At 33.4% G+C, this 16,616-nt stretch overlaps 2 protein-coding genes across 3 annotated transcripts in view; both read left to right on the forward strand.

Moving 5' to 3' along the window:
- LOC126833467 (putative leucine-rich repeat-containing protein DDB_G0290503) overlaps nucleotides 1–3,406 on the forward strand; it is a 39,218-nt gene extending 35,812 nt beyond the window's left edge. For both annotated transcript variants that reach the window (XM_050564828.1, XM_050564829.1), the window contains 8 exons: nucleotides 24–122; nucleotides 547–726; nucleotides 1,437–1,526; nucleotides 1,758–1,893; nucleotides 1,985–2,007; nucleotides 2,079–2,357; nucleotides 2,475–2,609; nucleotides 2,830–3,406. In XM_050564828.1, the coding sequence (XP_050420785.1) occupies nucleotides 24–122; nucleotides 547–726; nucleotides 1,437–1,526; nucleotides 1,758–1,893; nucleotides 1,985–2,007; nucleotides 2,079–2,357; nucleotides 2,475–2,609; nucleotides 2,830–2,997 (1,110 nt within the window). In that variant the 3' untranslated portion in view covers nucleotides 2,998–3,406. The remainder of the gene's footprint in view (nucleotides 1–23; nucleotides 123–546; nucleotides 727–1,436; nucleotides 1,527–1,757; nucleotides 1,894–1,984; nucleotides 2,008–2,078; nucleotides 2,358–2,474; nucleotides 2,610–2,829) is intronic.
- A 1,701-nt stretch (nucleotides 3,407–5,107) lies between these two features.
- Nucleotides 5,108–7,782, forward strand: LOC126833540 (growth hormone-regulated TBC protein 1). The gene is made up of 7 exons (XM_050564948.1): nucleotides 5,108–5,323; nucleotides 5,406–5,607; nucleotides 5,763–5,996; nucleotides 6,453–6,613; nucleotides 6,671–6,779; nucleotides 6,846–7,031; nucleotides 7,108–7,782. Exons 1-7 carry the CDS (start codon nucleotides 5,304–5,306, stop codon nucleotides 7,219–7,221), a joined length of 1,026 nt encoding a protein of 341 aa, XP_050420905.1. The 5' UTR covers nucleotides 5,108–5,303; the 3' UTR covers nucleotides 7,222–7,782.
- The last annotated feature ends 8,834 nt before the right edge of the window (nucleotides 7,783–16,616 follow it).

Consider the following 16,616-nt stretch of genomic DNA (forward strand, 5'->3'; position numbering starts at 1 on the left):
TCAAACGCCGTTTGTTTTTTTAGGCTAAAAGTTATCAAACAACCATTTTGAAATTATCAAAACAAATCGACGAGTACGACGTCACCAACGGAGAGCTTAAAGAAGAAGTAGAAACTCTCGAGGTGATATTAGTTATTAATAATATTATAATAAGGTCTTATTGACCTTTCCGGAATCGCCAAACTCAAATTATTTAAAATATAACTTAAATTAACAAATTAGATTAGACTTACGTCAATATTTTATTTGAAAAATGTGAAGTCAACATTTTTCCCGAGTAATGCTCAAAACTGCAACCATTAACGTAAGTAGAGAAGGGGCTAAGAAGGTTTAACCCTTATAAAAACTCTGAAAGCTTTCTCAGTATTTCAGTAAAAAGTATAAACCTTACTTGAGACTGTGTCTAATTGGTTGCTGACATTTTTATTGAGCTTGGACGAGTTTAGAAGGATTTGAACTTCCCCCACCCCGCCCCTCTATTTACGTCAATGACTGCAACATTAATTTATTTTTATTCTTTAAATACTAATATACTTAATACTGCAGGCACATGTCAAACACTTACGAAACGCGTTGGCCGAAGAGAAAGAAGCAAAAGAAAGCATGAACATTGAACTGAACCAAGAGCTATCACGAAAACAAGAAGTAATCGATGGTTTAGAGAGACACTTGTCGTACAGAGGATCAAAAAATGCCGCCGAGGAGCTTCTATGTGAAAACGTGAACGTAAGTATGCATAATATAATATACTGTATAGTATAATATACTCACATTTTAATAGTACTGTATAGAAAATCAACTCGTTCTTCAAACGGTGAATAGTTTTGTAATGATTAAATTATCAAGTCTGTTATTTCACGATTCGGTTTCTAAAATTAAAAACCAGTTACAAGCATTATCAAACTGGTACGAAACAAATTATAATTATAAAAAATAATTACTTAACCGATTTTATAGAAATTTTATTTAGCGGTCCTAATTATTACAGTGTTATTATTTAATTAATAATAATTTATGTAATAACTAATAAGAAACGTAATACCAGTCGAGTCATATCTGATGGTTGACTTTAATTCCGAAAAGGTTGATTAATTATAATTTGATCTTAAATGCTGATTAAATTTAGTGAGGTTTCACTTTTATTTCAAACCCGTAAACTCAAACATAATAATATGGAATTGCATTTTTTTTCTAATTGCCAAAGCGACAATATAAAAAACCGACGGCGGTCGGTATTTATTTTAATTAAAAACTTTTTGTTGAAAAACAATACTGGACTTTGAAAGCTTATTGTGGAACATTTTTTACGACGTTGAAATGTTTTTTACTACTTTCCTTTACAAAATATCACTTGTGTCCCTGTTCTTGGAAGATTGACGTCTTAACATCAGTAAAAAACAAGACAAATAATAAGGTTTTTTTTTTTTTTGTAATAGACAAATGTTGGGAAGCTGAACTTCGACGAAATTAATCTCTCTGACAATTTACTAAGTGCTTTGCAGTTTTCCAAGATAAAACAGCTGAAGGTAATTATACATTTGTGTGTCGTTTTTAACGTCTTTCCATAGCAACGTTTTTTTTTTTGTTTATCATGCAACTACAGAGCGGAAATATTTAGATTATAATAATTTTACAAAATGGCTTGTGACCAATTACAAAATTCGGTTATTACTGTTACTAGTATAATATATTATAAGTCAACAAATGATGTGTGTGCGTATTAGCTAGAGTATAATACCTAATGTTATTCGTTTCAGACTTGCGACGGTTGTGCTAAAAATGTCGAACCCAAATTACAAACATTATTCAATCAATTCGACAATATTATGACTATGGTGGACAGGACGAATAATACAACAGCCGGCGCTTGTTGTTCGCCCAGAAACGTCGAAGGTAAATAATAATTATACATAATATTTGATTAGACGATGATTTGTGAACGTCACGTGTAATAATAATGAAATGTCGTTTCTTTGATTTTTAGATTGTCCCAAATCGGAATGTCCGGTGAGTATTGAAATATGATAAAAACAAAATTATATAAATAATTACTCGATTTTTAAAATGATTTTCTACAGATGTCATCCAAATGTTCGGCGGCGGACAGGCTGACGGTTTGCGACCTTACCAAACAAGCGGTTATGCTCGAAGCGAAAAACGAGGAAAAGAATAAGATCATTATGATGTTGGCCGACGAACTGATTTACTTGGCGGAACGCGCCAAATGGGACAGACAGTGTGTGATAGCTCAAGGACTTAACTCGATTCCGTCTACGCGGTTTGCTCCGGACTTCAACTGCACAACCGTGGAGAAGTACTTGAACGGCCGGAACGTCAAGTCCGTACAAGATGGAAATGTGAGTGAATTTTCGGGGATTAGGGTGGTTAGGGAGGGAAAGCGTTTCAAAAAAAAATATATATATAATGGAAAACTGAAAAAAAAAATCGTTTTTCACCATTTTTGTCGTACTTAGATCGAAGACAACAAGTACCGGTGTTTGATCGGACCTGACAACCCGATTGGTCTACACGTTGTCAGACAGATTGGACCGGATGGCATCATTTTGGCGTGGAAGTCTCCCGCCCCGGACACCATCAGTTCGTTCCAGGTGGGTTTGGCGATCGACAGCCGACTGTACTTAAGTCGGTGAAACAAAATTAAATGGCATTTAGCTCAAGACTGGCGGCGCTGATACTGGGGCGTCATCAAATTTGAGTCGGGTACTTTGCTTAGGCACACTTTGCTCTAGCGCCGCCCTTGGTCAAAGCTTATTATCCTTCAACGGGATTGTGAGTGTTAATTTTTATGGTTTTTTTTTTCCTTAAAAGGTGTTCCTGAACGGCGAGTTGGTCCAGTCAATCCAGAATCCGGGACGCAGCACTACCCTGTTACACCCGGTCAACCTGCAGGAACCTATCACGATCACAATGAACGCTGTCAAGCAAGACGGCATTGCGTTCCCGCCAATCGCCATATGCCATCCGTACGGTGTTTAGTAGCCCAAATTTTTCTAGTCTTCAGCTATAATAATACCTATGTATCTGCGAATCGAAAAAAAAATTATTTTAATTTATATAATTGAATATTGTATCGCCGTAGGTGAATAATCAAAAATGTTTGTATTTTTTTATTATTATTATTATTATTTTATACCTACGTGTTACAAATACGTATTTTGTTATCGCGTCACGCGCTTAGGGAATATTGTATAACATTTATTTTATACGAACACATTTAATAATTTAAACTAAATAATAATTTGTGTTACGAGTTCTAACGAATTGACGAACGATAATGTGTTTTGTGTTATTAAAGGATGATTTTTACTGATGTTTTCGTTGACAGCTCGGTCAAAATATTCTTTTCAACGATATTTGAAAATAAAATTTAACTAAACTTGTAAAATATTTGTATTTATATACGACCCGGAGTCAAATGCAATGTAATGTTGTGATTCCCATTACAAAGAGCTAGCAGATTGGTTCATTATCTGCTATTAATAATACGTAGGTATGGACATAATATGGTAGTCTATCATTGAGAAACCAGTAAAACGCTGATTTGGTAGGGATTTTAAACTTGTTTTCAACTAAAAACTACATTTTAAAGTGCCATTAAAAACAGATGTGCCCAATAGGAAAACAATTTGTTGTTTCGGAGGTCAAAATCGCAGCCGGTTAAGTTCCAAACTTAAACATAAAAAAATAATCAATTACTTTGGCCGAGGACGTGTGTGTGACTCAGGTCACCTATAAAAACAATAATCAATTGTGAACCAAAAGAGTACTAAATTGAAATAACAAGACTATAAAATATTTTTATATGACGGCGAAAATAATTGTATGCTTTTTATTATTTGCTTGACGTGTACATTCGCATGTGTGATGGCATTGTGTACATTCTCAGAAGCACGTTTACGAGTATTGACCATACATCTACTTTGTTTTAGATTTTACAGTTCAAAAATAAAATACAAACGTTACAAGTAGCTGTTGACTCTGCAGAACTCCAAAACATATAATATTATCATTTATCTGCATATTCATTTAACTAGGTCGTGTTTTTAAATAAAAAAAAATAAAAATATATGCCCATAATATTTTTTATTTTATGCGTAGGTAATGTTGGAATATTTGTTTACGTTTAATTTTTCTTTTAAATAATTAAAAGTAGGTATTCGCCGTTTCAGCACACCAATAATTAGTAACAGACTGTTAGAATAACAACTAATAATTATCCATTTTAGTTATTAAAAAATAAATATAAAAATGTTAATCGTACTAAACTCAATGAAAAATGTGTGCAATATAACATTGTTACTGTTACAATATAATAATATACTATTATCGTAAAACTATATTACTTTTGCCATTATAGACTAAAGTCGCTGTAAAATTGAATAAAATATAGATAATAATATAGGTAACTAATATGAACTAATAATTACTGAACTGAACGTTTGTATTATAGTTATGGCTTGTAAGTATTTGAGTATGCTTACAAGGTTATATAATATTGAGATATTATGTCTAGTATTTATTAATCGTTATGGCCATTTTACAGAGAAATAGGTATTCCAATATTACCTACATCATATTAATATTTTTTTGTTTGATAACTACGATTATAATATAATATAGTATATATTATATAAATAATATAGTAGTAGTAGTATTCTACTATATGATATACTATATTATGCCTTGAGATACATTTACTCTGAGTAATTAACTGAACCTGAACCTAAAGAATTTTAACCTAATAAATTGTCATTTGGCTGCATTTTATATTTTTACAGTTTGTAATAAAAACCATTAATGGTTTTATTACATCATACTATCGGTATATTTATATACACATATATATATATACTAATATATTATATTAATAGTAGAAAACCAAAAATCAAAACTGGAGCCTCCCCCTTAAATTTTAGTCTTGAATCTGTAAAAAAAAATACGTTTTTCGACTAAACAAATACGTTTTACGAATTGCGAGTATTGTAATTTGTAAACCGACAAGTACTTGTTACTGATAAGTGATAAAACTTTGTGATAAGATAATCCGTTTAAAAGATAAGACTATTGTGATAGTGAAAACTGAAAATTTTAGTCAATAACGATATTCATTCAGTATCCATTTTTTTTTATTTGTGTTTCGTTTGTGTAACATAATATTGTTTTAACGTGCTTTCAACTTGTCGAAGCCGATCAAGTAAATTTCAATCTGTGAACAGATTCATTTTACTATATAAAATAAATAATTGCCATAGAGTGAGTGTTTTGAAAATATAGTGTTCAAAATGACTACATCAAAATTTAGGTAGGTACCTGAAAAAATAACATAGATAAGTCGTTGTTTGTTTATTGTATACATTAAAAATATACAATTTGATTGTTTTTAGTAAGTTCGATGAATTCGGTTTTGAGCGTGCTGAGGATTTTGACTACGATGAATATGAGAAATTTATGTCTGTGTATCTGACGATACTAGCAAAACAAGCCAAAACGTGGTCACGTTTAATGATGTCAAATCGACCCATAAAGAAAACCGCTCGATTAAAACAGTATGTCCGAAAGGGAATACCGTTGTCAATGAGATCTCAGGTAGATAGACTATAATTTTTATTGTAAAATTTCTATGTTCAAAAGTCAATAGAAATATTAATACAAATTATGATGTTTATATTAGTAACAATAAATAGAACCACTTGCATGGTTTACCTAGTGTCAATTATTATTATGGATATAATTACTTTTAGGTATGGTCGATTGTCGGAAACGTGTCAAAGTTAAAAGAGGAATATGGGCAAGATCTTTACAGGCAGATGTTAAAGAAATCAGTAAGTGCCGATATCAAGGAAATCATAACAGTAGATATCCCAAGAACTTTTCCTGAAAACATTTACTTCAATCAGACACCAGAAAATCAGGCAGCTTTGTACAGAATACTCTATGCTTTTGCTGCACATAATCCGTACATAGGTTATTGTCAGGTATGTAAGTTTACTGTACTAACAACGTAACACAAGATCATGTTTATACTCATCATCATGTATTTACGGTTTCTTTCAATCGATAAATAAACACACTACCTATTCCATTCAAATTATATTTTTTTGTTATCGAGAAGACAATTATTGTTTTTAAGAAGGTAACACATTAATCTGTGACTACTTACTATGTTCATTTTCTGTTTTGAAGCTTTAACTGATTATAATCATATTTTAAATCGTTTTAATTTATTCCAATGGTTGTAACCAGTTGAATATTATAGCAAAACTGAGGTTTTTTTATATTTATTACAATAAAAATATTGTAAATATGTTTTACCTACAAATAATAGCGTTGATGTGATTTTTTGCCTTGCTCGTTTACGAGTAGGTTTGCTGATAACAGCAGAATATAATATTTGTAGCTAAAATGTATCATATTTTTATTTTTGTTTCAAGGGTTTAAATTATATAGCCGGACTATTGTTGTTGGTCACCAAAGACGAAGACGCTTCTTTTTGGCTGCTTAGAGTATTGGTGGAAAAAATATTACCAGATTATTACTCAAGAACCATGGACGGTGTTATTATCGACATTGAAGTTTTTTCTCGTCTCGTAAAGTAAGTTTGAATTTAAAATAAAAAATCATTCGTCCTAAAACGCTAATGTTTTCTTAGGAAAAAATACCCGGAAATATCACAACTCATGACTACGGTGGACATGCCTTGGGCATTAATTATTACCAAGTGGTTTATTTGTTTGTTCGCCGAAGTCTTACCGATTGAGGTAAAAGCAACTATTCATGTTATCAATGAAAATAATTTAAATTTTGTGCATTCATTTGATTCGTAGACGGTGTTAAGAATATGGGACTGTTTATTCTACGAAGGGTCTAAAATCATTTTCAGAGTTGGCTTGACGTTGATAAAACATTATAGATCTGAACTCTTAGCTTGTGACGATATAATGTCACTGGTAGAGTGCTTTAAAATGATTGTCCAAAATCCATTTTCATTAAATTGTCATACTTTCATTAAGGTAACAGTCAACTGTTAGTTGGTTAATTGTAAATCAATATTATCAACTTAAACGTTTTTTTTCTTAATGGTTTTAGGAGATGTTTAGCGGTATAGGATCATTGCCCATGTCTTTGATAGAAGATCTACGTAAACAAGTTTCTTCTGAACGAGCAGCCAACAAGACTACTTTTGGAAATAGAAAAGGATAGCCATAATGTTATTACAACATTTTGCAAAATGTATATAAGTATTTTTTATAAAACAAAGATACTCTCTAGTATAACAAACAAACTAAAAAAAGGAGTTCTAGTCATAACAGTCATATTATGTACTGTATAGGAATGGCAGAACAAAATTAATAATTTAAAGATCAAATTTTATTGATAATAAATAACATAATGAAACAAGTTATTATATTTTTAGATAGTATTTGTTGAATTATTATAAATTTTATGTATTTTTTAAATGTATTTTGGCTGTGAGTATTTTTTGTTTTTTTTTTTTGTTTTTGTTATTTATACATAAAATATCAAATCAATTATATGGTATTATAAATATGATTATAACCAGTAAAGTAATCTACAGGACTGATTTTAGAACTTAATTGTTTATCTTCTAATTAAAGTGAGGACGTTTGGTCAACTTTAAAACTAACGACTACATAAATTATAAAAAACAAACAAGTCAAAATAAATAAGTTCTTATTTTAAATATTATAGCTTTTTTATACAAATGTATTTTGTTATTTTAAATTGTCATGTTTGTTCGACATTGTTTGTGATCAAAGAGTTAATCAAATTATAAATAGTACACATATTATTGTAATAAATATAATCACATTTGAAAATGTATTGATTTATTTATTTTTTCATGAATAGTATTAACTAAATTTTTATCTAATAACAACAAGACTTGTCTATATTAATTTTAATTATTTGTAAACCACATGTACAATGTACATATGAGAGGCCTAGAGAATAAAAACGCAAGTTGTACCTCGTAAAACTCCATGGCCGTTTAATTGCTTAGAATTACAACATTTATCTTATTATAAAAGTCAATAGCTTATCCAGAATTACATATTTTACTAAAAAAAAAGAAAGTTAAATAGTTATTAGTTTATTTTAAATGTAATTTGTTAATTTAATCGAGTTATAACCCTTTGAATCCTGTCTCGATTCACGACTGACTATTATCTACATTTTTATAATATGATAATCCTAATTTGAACATTTTTTTCTATACTAAATCATTATGCGAGTATATTTTTTGTAATTATAATTTTAATCATAATACTAGTACGTTAGCGAGTTGACACTTTCCCATTTGTGTTGTAGTATGTTCCTAAGCTCGATGTTTTACCAAATGTTTGGCCAAACCGCAAACGTAGGCTTTGACCTTCGATGTCAGACGTCTACATAAATAATTGTTTCAACTAACGACGAGTCGCGCATGGCGCAACATAAAAAAAAACAAAAATTTTTTTTTTTAAACTTCTTATTTTTTAAATAAGAATAAACCAGTCAAACTTGCGCATGTGTTCCCCCTCGCGTGACCTAATAATATACGACATTATCCCTCGACACATTTGGGTGCACAACGAATGATTTTGATTTTAGGTTCCGGTATAAACCCAAATTAACATCGATGCTACATTGAGGTGGATATAATAGCTGGAAACGGATCAATAATAACGATGGAGCGGCGGGTCGCGTTTTTTATTGTGTTGTTAAGTTCGGTTCGGGACGACATTTGGTCGGCCGACGTGTTGAATGGCGAAATGCGCGTTAAATTGCAAGCGTTGTACAACAATTTAAAGTGCGCTGAAACGGGATACGAAAAAACATATGATTCGGATGGCGGCGACGACTCGACCACGACAAACGACGCTGATGTGGGCACCGAAGACGGTCGATTACTGACGGCCATCGAACAACAGTACACAGACCTCAAGTGCGGTTACATCTACAGCTGTCTTTTGCACATGAAAATGGTCAGAGCTTTTATTCTGAAACACGGCATACACAAGGATGTGGTTTTCGCGTTGTTTTTCGAAAAACAGGTGGCCCTCATGTTGGCCACGTTGTACAATTCGCAAATCCGCAAAAGCGCGGCAGAGTTGTGGTTGCTGTTCGTGTACATGGAGCAACTCCGAGAGCATTTCCGTTCGGACGACCACCGTCGAAACGAGGCCGGACCGGCCGTGACGAAGGTGCACTCCGCACTGGCCGGCCACTTGAGAACGCTAACCAAACGGCATTGCAAGCCGGACAACAAGTTCAATCACCGGCACAGAGGGTCGAGGTTTCACAAGCGGTTCGACATTGCCGAGGGCGACCGTTTCCAAAAACAGTTCTACACCGGCGAACATTTCATCGACATGAACAAGGACATGATCGAAAGGCAAATCGCCTTCAACCATCACAAGCACGGTGTCCGCACGGACGGCAGCGAGCGCATCACAATCCGCACACTGTGCCTGAACGGCGTTATGGTGAACGACTACCGGATGGGCAAGCTGAAACGGATGGCGGTCGGCGTCGGTTTCGGCTCAGACGAGACCAGGATTTTCGACCGGCTCAGGTCCGACTACGAACGGGCCAGGTCCAGTCGGTGGCCGGACGTCCAGATCAAACTGCTGGGACGGGTGCACGCCGATTTCGTCGACTCGCTCACCGTGGTCGTGCTCAGAATAGTATGGAAACACGTGGCCTACATAAGCCGACTGATCGATTTCCAGTGCGTCAGCTTGTCCCTGTGCACGACGTTGTTGGTGTTGCCGTTTCACAACATTAACATCTCCAAGCAGCTGGTCGAGTTTCTGCGATTCTTCGACATAGCCGACGACCAGAGCTTTGATGAGATCGTCGACCTGCTCGGTAGTCCGGTTAGAAACGTGTTCATGAAGAACAACGCCACCCTGATTGCGGACGAGATCAAAAGACTGTTGGAGAAAATGTCTGAAAAATACAAACCCGGTGTCGACATCGCCGAGCCTGTGAGTTTCGACGACGACCCGTCTAAAGATATTGTCATCCAGTACTATAACGAGACTAACGCCATCCAAGTGACTCCGGCCAAGAACGACCTGAGCTATTGGTTTAACGTTAGCGTCACGAGAGTAGAATATTTTGTAGAATATGTTATCTGGATTTTGCGCGGTATCGACTTTAAAATAATTAATTATTTTATTTCGGTGTCCAACGAATTACAGCTTATGCCTAACAACGCCGACAACGATTTACCGAAGTCTTCTGAGCAAAAAAATTAAGTAAACCGGAATGTTTGTATGTGATCCAAAATCGTTTGTAAAAACTTTTTTAAATGTCTTTCTTTACCCAGGTCTCCATATTATCTCCTTTTCCAGTCATAACCTCCTTCTCGCTCATGCATTCACCTTAATGAAACCTTTTTTTAATTTCAATCACATTCTTTTAGATCGTTCTATTCTAATAGAAAAAGTTTACTTTCCCATCAAAGTGCTCTCAGCTATTCCTCCCTTGAACCCTCTCTTCTTTTAAATTCCGTTGTAAAGTTGTCCTTCCGTTATCATCCTCTCAATATCCTTCTTTATTACAACTGGTTTTCTCATTTTTTACATGTAATAGTTATACTTCAAGCTTCGTTTTATTTTTAATTTCTCCTATTGTGTTTATATAACTAATCATAATAATTGTCGTGCTGTAGTATTTTTTTCTAAAAAAAAAAATTAAAAAAGGTATCCTATGTAGTCAAAATTTTGTAGTCGACATTTTGTCTGGCTTTTTGGTCTGAAACGTCAAAAACAGACCACATGCAATCCCCTTAATTACCTGATCTAGATCCACAGCAGAGGTTTGCTATATAATCTATACATCATCACTAATTCATCGAATAATTCGTATTCAAAGCGGCAATAGAAAAAAAATGTTTTTTTTTTTGTTAGGTAAAGCAAACACAGTATGCTGTGTCATAAATATGATAATAAATTAATATAAGTACACATCACTGTATGTAAAAAAGAATTCTTTACTAATGTGTTACTCAAAATATGAAATAAAAATTTGTTACACTATGTGTTTATGTATTTTTAATTTAAGCTCAAGAGAAAAACGCCGATTACTTAAAAATCGATCAAGAACGCCAGGACATGTGAATGAAACATGAAACATTTGAAGGTCGTCTACCAGTTAACGAAGGAGTTAGTAGATCAGCTGATATTCCTGTACCCGATATTCAGAAACCTTATGGCTTTGAAAAAGCTTGAGAATTATTTAGTAGTGTGATGCATTATTTAAAAATAACAATCAAAGTTAGTTTTTATCTATTATTTTTTACTTCACCTTTGTGATATTATTCTAGTATAAAGACAACAAAATATAATACATTTTAACTTGCAATTTTTTAATAAAACTTCTTGTCATAGTAACTTTTAAGATAACAGCACTAATACATTATACAAATATTTTACATTTAAATAACTTATGAGTGATATGCGTGTTTTTCTATTTTAAAAATGATTACCAATTAATGTATTAAGTTTATACGATTTTTGAATAATCTAAAATATGTAGTAAACATATTTGAAAATATTCAAAACGCCTAATGGCTAATATTAAATTATGATGAATCAAGTAGATTTAAAATGTAGTATATTTCAACCCAACTAAAGAGTTTATTCTGAAAATATAGTTATGATAATTTTAGGAATACATTATTATTGAAAATGATTTTTAATTTGAACACAAACATATTGCTAGCAATTCGATGGTTTTATAAAAAAAAAAGCACACAAACAAACGCGTACATTTCGCATGTTTTATTTACATTCAAAGTATGAGTCCTCTGACGCAAGAGCCGCATAAGTGTACACCTGTTTAAGCTTTGGGAATCTGTTATGATCCTACTTAAAGAACACATTTTTTCCTTCGAAAATGTACGCCGTCTTAAGAGATATTATTTCGAGTAGGGTCTTGCTGCTGTGAATATGTTAATGTGTAAATTATTATTTTCGGTTTTGGGCTTATGGGTCTTCTTATCTAAGAGGGTGTCCGGCGGCGACAGGTTCGGCATAAAACGATTCACGTTGAACGATATGTACTGGCATGCGCTACACATCAAGACGGGTTATGAAAAGTCTAACCCGGCCGGTGAGCTGACGACGCCCGCTTCCGGGGACATAATGACCAGAGGTGTGTATTTTCAGCTCAACAACCTGACATGCGGTTACGTATTTAGCGCCCATTTGCATTTGCATTTGACCAGAACGGAGATAGAGAAAACCCAACAGCTCAAGGATTATCCTATGGAGTTTCTCGAGGAATTGTCGTTCAGGAAACAAGCCAAGTTGATGTTGACCACCATGTACAACATGAACATAGATCAGGGAATGCAAGAGCTGTGGTTGGTTTTTGTTTACATGCAAGAGTTGGAGGAATACGTGCAATCTGTTCGTTACAAACGAGATGCAGATGATTCCATCGGCGAGGACATGGCAAGGATACACGACGCGATAATGGGACGTCTCACCGAGTATGTGGCGGACCATTGTACACTCGAAAACGCGTTTAACTATAAGTTTAAGGGTTCGTTGTTCCATAGGCGAGATAATATTGAAGATAACAAAAAGGAATTTCGTTTAATCGACAACTGGGTAAGTCTGAACAAAGATATGATCGAAGATCAAATACACTTCAATCAAAAGTTCGAAATACTTACTATGGGCACGAAGCACTTTTCATACAAGCGATTGTCTTTGAACGGCATCACGTCTGTCAAACACGGTTATTTGAAAACCCTACGGGATAAGATCGTAGTAGGGCTAGACTGGCAGAACGCTTTTGCCGATATAACCGTCCATTTCAACAAGGCCTGGACGGAGCGGTGGCCCGACCAGCGGATCTATCACCTCGTTAAGTTTCAGAAAGACTTGGTGTCTGTGCTCAAAGTGTTCATGTTGCGAATTCTATCGATACACGCTTTGTACATAAGCGATACGCACAATTCTCCAGAATCTTTTTTAAAGAACTATTTTCGATTCATCACAAAGTTGTACGTGGCGCGCACGTACAACAAACAAGTATCGAAATACCTGACCGAATTCATGAACTATTTCTACTTGACGGAGGACGATGGTTTCAAAAAGATCAACTACTTACTCGGCAGCATACTCAAAAATGTTTCCCCGACGTACAACTCAACGTTGGTCGTCGAAGAAATCCAAAAAACGTTAAAAGCCATATCGGCCGAGTTCGGCTATTGCGACGTTACGGTTCCGGTGGAGTTCGATAAACAACAACTGAACGATCCCATTGTCCAAATGTACAACACAAACAATAACGTCGACACGAGTCAACCGATCGATGATTTATCCTACTGGATGATCGTCAGCAGCAAAAGAGTAAAGCTATTCGTGAAGAGCATATTATGGATGTTGCGCGATGTCGACTTCGGAGTAATCGGTTCGTTCATCATAGCAACCCAAGAGTTGAAACCGCTAAAGAAAGGTAGCCATTCGTCCGAAAACGAAAACATTTAGAAACAAGTTTGAAAATTTATGAAAATAATTAATAATGTAAATTTTAATTTATATTACATAAATATTGATAATTTAAATATTACATTTTTGTTTTCAAATGCCTAGCACAATAATAGCAAGTTTTCCAATAGTACCTTACTCAGGTCTTTACCTAAATAGTTGTTGTGTGTAAAAGTTTTGAAATAAACATGTCTTAATATGGTAAGTCGGTTTATTGATCGTGAACAATTATTGATCGTCAGGGCATTTTACCGCTTACCGCTTGTCGATTGCACGCGCACTGATGAAGATCACGTATAAGTCAATAGATGATTAATGAAACAATTGACAACTGAACATTACGAAAATAGGTTTTTTTTAATACATTTGTAACATGTTCAAAGTTTATAGCTAAAACAAAAATATGTTGAGAACTCCATTTATAAATACTAATATAAAACTAGGCTAAGAATGATGCAATACGAAAGTAAGCTTGGCAACGAATAAGAAAAATAATATGAATATAGTGAACATATTTTTTTAAATAAAAACATGAGCAATTAAGTTTAGTTAACCTTTTAAGAACATGTGTTTTCAATTAAAATAATACCAGTACATATAGCGTCTTAAAAACTTTACGTGTTTAAAATTGTATTTGAGTTTTGTAAAGCGCAATTAGTATACTAGCCGAACGACAGGTTATACTCAAAGACCAATGTGGATTGGTTTTCTTAATTTTTAATTGTGCACATCGAAATACCATAACATAATTGTATTTAAACATACAATTTAAAATCGTTGCTATCTTATGTACACGATGGTGTATTACACACAACAATTTATTTTTATACAATATTAAAGTCAACGCAAATACCATAAATTAAAAATACAAATATGATGGGTTAAGCGTGTTAAACTGTTCTCTCACTTTAAAATGTTCACGCTGAACACGATTTGTGTCAATACACCTGCGAAAATGTTTGCACTAAATTGCACAAAGTTAATATTTTGGGTAATTTTTGATCTCATGAACTAAAATAATTCCAACGTCATGACGATAAATGGTAATTAATGATTTAATATTGATACATTTATTATAAATCTATCAATGCATTTACTTACACCAAAGTGTATACTGTATAGTAATTACATTGATTGTTACTATCAATAGTGATAAACACACAGCGTTCCAGGGATCGGCTTCAACTTTGTTGACGTGTGTTTATTACAAAAAACGATATGTTTGCGGTTTCTTAGCGCAGATTTAGATGTTAATTTGCCTTTTGAAAAACTATTGTGTTACATAAGATACGTTCTTGTATTAAAATAAAACCGAAATCGGGTACAATTAAACCTAACCAACCCGGTTAACGAACTCGTTGGTTTAAACTTGAACAATGACATTATTGTGTGCGCCTTTAGCGTTTGAAAATGACCAGAGAAGCCTTTGAGGACCGCTGCGACCTAATTAGGGCACGGATGTATCACAGATTGTCTTTCGGAACACAAACAAAACTAATAATGGCGACAGTGTTCAATATTAAACGATCACATAATCACATGGCGATTTCTGAATGATTTACAAAGAAATTCTACAAGAACACTTGCATCTATTTATGTATTATGAAGTGCATCTACACGAATGATTAATGACAAACAAAACATATCGTACAATAATTACTGTACTTGTCGGGTATAATGTTCAGGGTACAATTAATTTTTACCTTTATAAAATACATTTTAGATACGTCACTGTCTACTATTATAATATACGTTAAAATTATTAATAAGCAATACTTGAGTTTGGTTTAATTCTTCGGATTTAGCCGAGTCTCAAATGGAGACATTTTTTGCATACTAATAAGATTCAGTTATGAAGAAAAAAATGTATACAATTTTTTTTTTTAAGCACCCCATTGTTTGTTAAAATGAGATATATTTTTTTCTTTTTTCCCAAGCCTTTTTTTTTTTGAATATTATTAATTCCTAGTCAGAAGTCGCAGTGCTGTGGTACCTAGTCACGATCATATTGGTTTGAACCCTATATTTTGTATTTTTTGTATTTAGTAAACTTCTGATGAATAATAATGAATATCGTTAAACCACTGCGGGAGATGTGTTATACATATATTTTACGCCTATGACTCGATGCAAATAAATATATGATGATGTAATATAAAACAATACCATAATATATTACCTAAATTAAACACCACATATTATGGAATACCTATGCCTTTAACTTCCACATGACGCACAATCATGTATCTAAGCCCAGTCTTTGTTTTATTTATTTGATCCATATATTACCTAAATTAAACACTACATATTATGTGATATACCTTTAACTTTCACATGACGCACAGCTATGTACCCAAGACCAGATTTTGTTTTATTTATTTGATAATTTTGTACAAACATATTTTAAACAATGTTTACTCGTACATATTTGCAATATTTAACGACGTGTTATTATCAAGTAAATCTTAACTAATAAATTAGTTAACTATTAGGCACAAGCTTCCGATAGCGTTCTGAGGCTAAAATATAATGATTAAGGTATTTTTCGTAAACAAATTTAGTACTAATCGTACAGATGTAACTTTTACATTATTAATTATCGCACACGAATTTAACAACACAGAGAAACCTACCATAGTTGTTAACCTAACGTTTCTTTTTTTAGAGTCGTTTAGAATCCAATTTCTTGTCGGTTCCATATTCAGCTATAATGGTTAACATTACGAGACTTCAAATATAACCTATAACTTTACTTTTGGTTTTGTCGACTCGCCGGGATAATAATCCTTATGTATACATTGGGCTCGTTTTATTGTGGAGATTATAGACTATAGTATTATGCGATATCCTATCCCGGATTGTACTTAGACGAGCAACGGTAATTCGCGAATATTATGAGGTCTACAGTGTTCGCCTTGTAACGATTACTAGTTAATTCCCAGCAAACCCGTACAGTCACGAACCGCTTTTTTTCTCTACCGTCCCTTTTGTTCTTCGAAACGATCACTCCTCCGTCGGCGTTAAATACTATTTTTTTTCTTCGTTATTTCTCATTCGAATAATAATTATATATACTCTTTTTTTTTT

The sequence above is a fragment of the Adelges cooleyi genome, unplaced genomic scaffold, assembly GCF_023614345.1.
Source record: "Adelges cooleyi isolate 19-005CV unplaced genomic scaffold, UGA_ACOO_1.1 ACOO_flye_CR_arks_rails_tigmint_CR_PRNA_2, whole genome shotgun sequence".
NCBI lineage: Eukaryota > Metazoa > Arthropoda > Insecta > Hemiptera > Adelgidae > Adelges > Adelges cooleyi.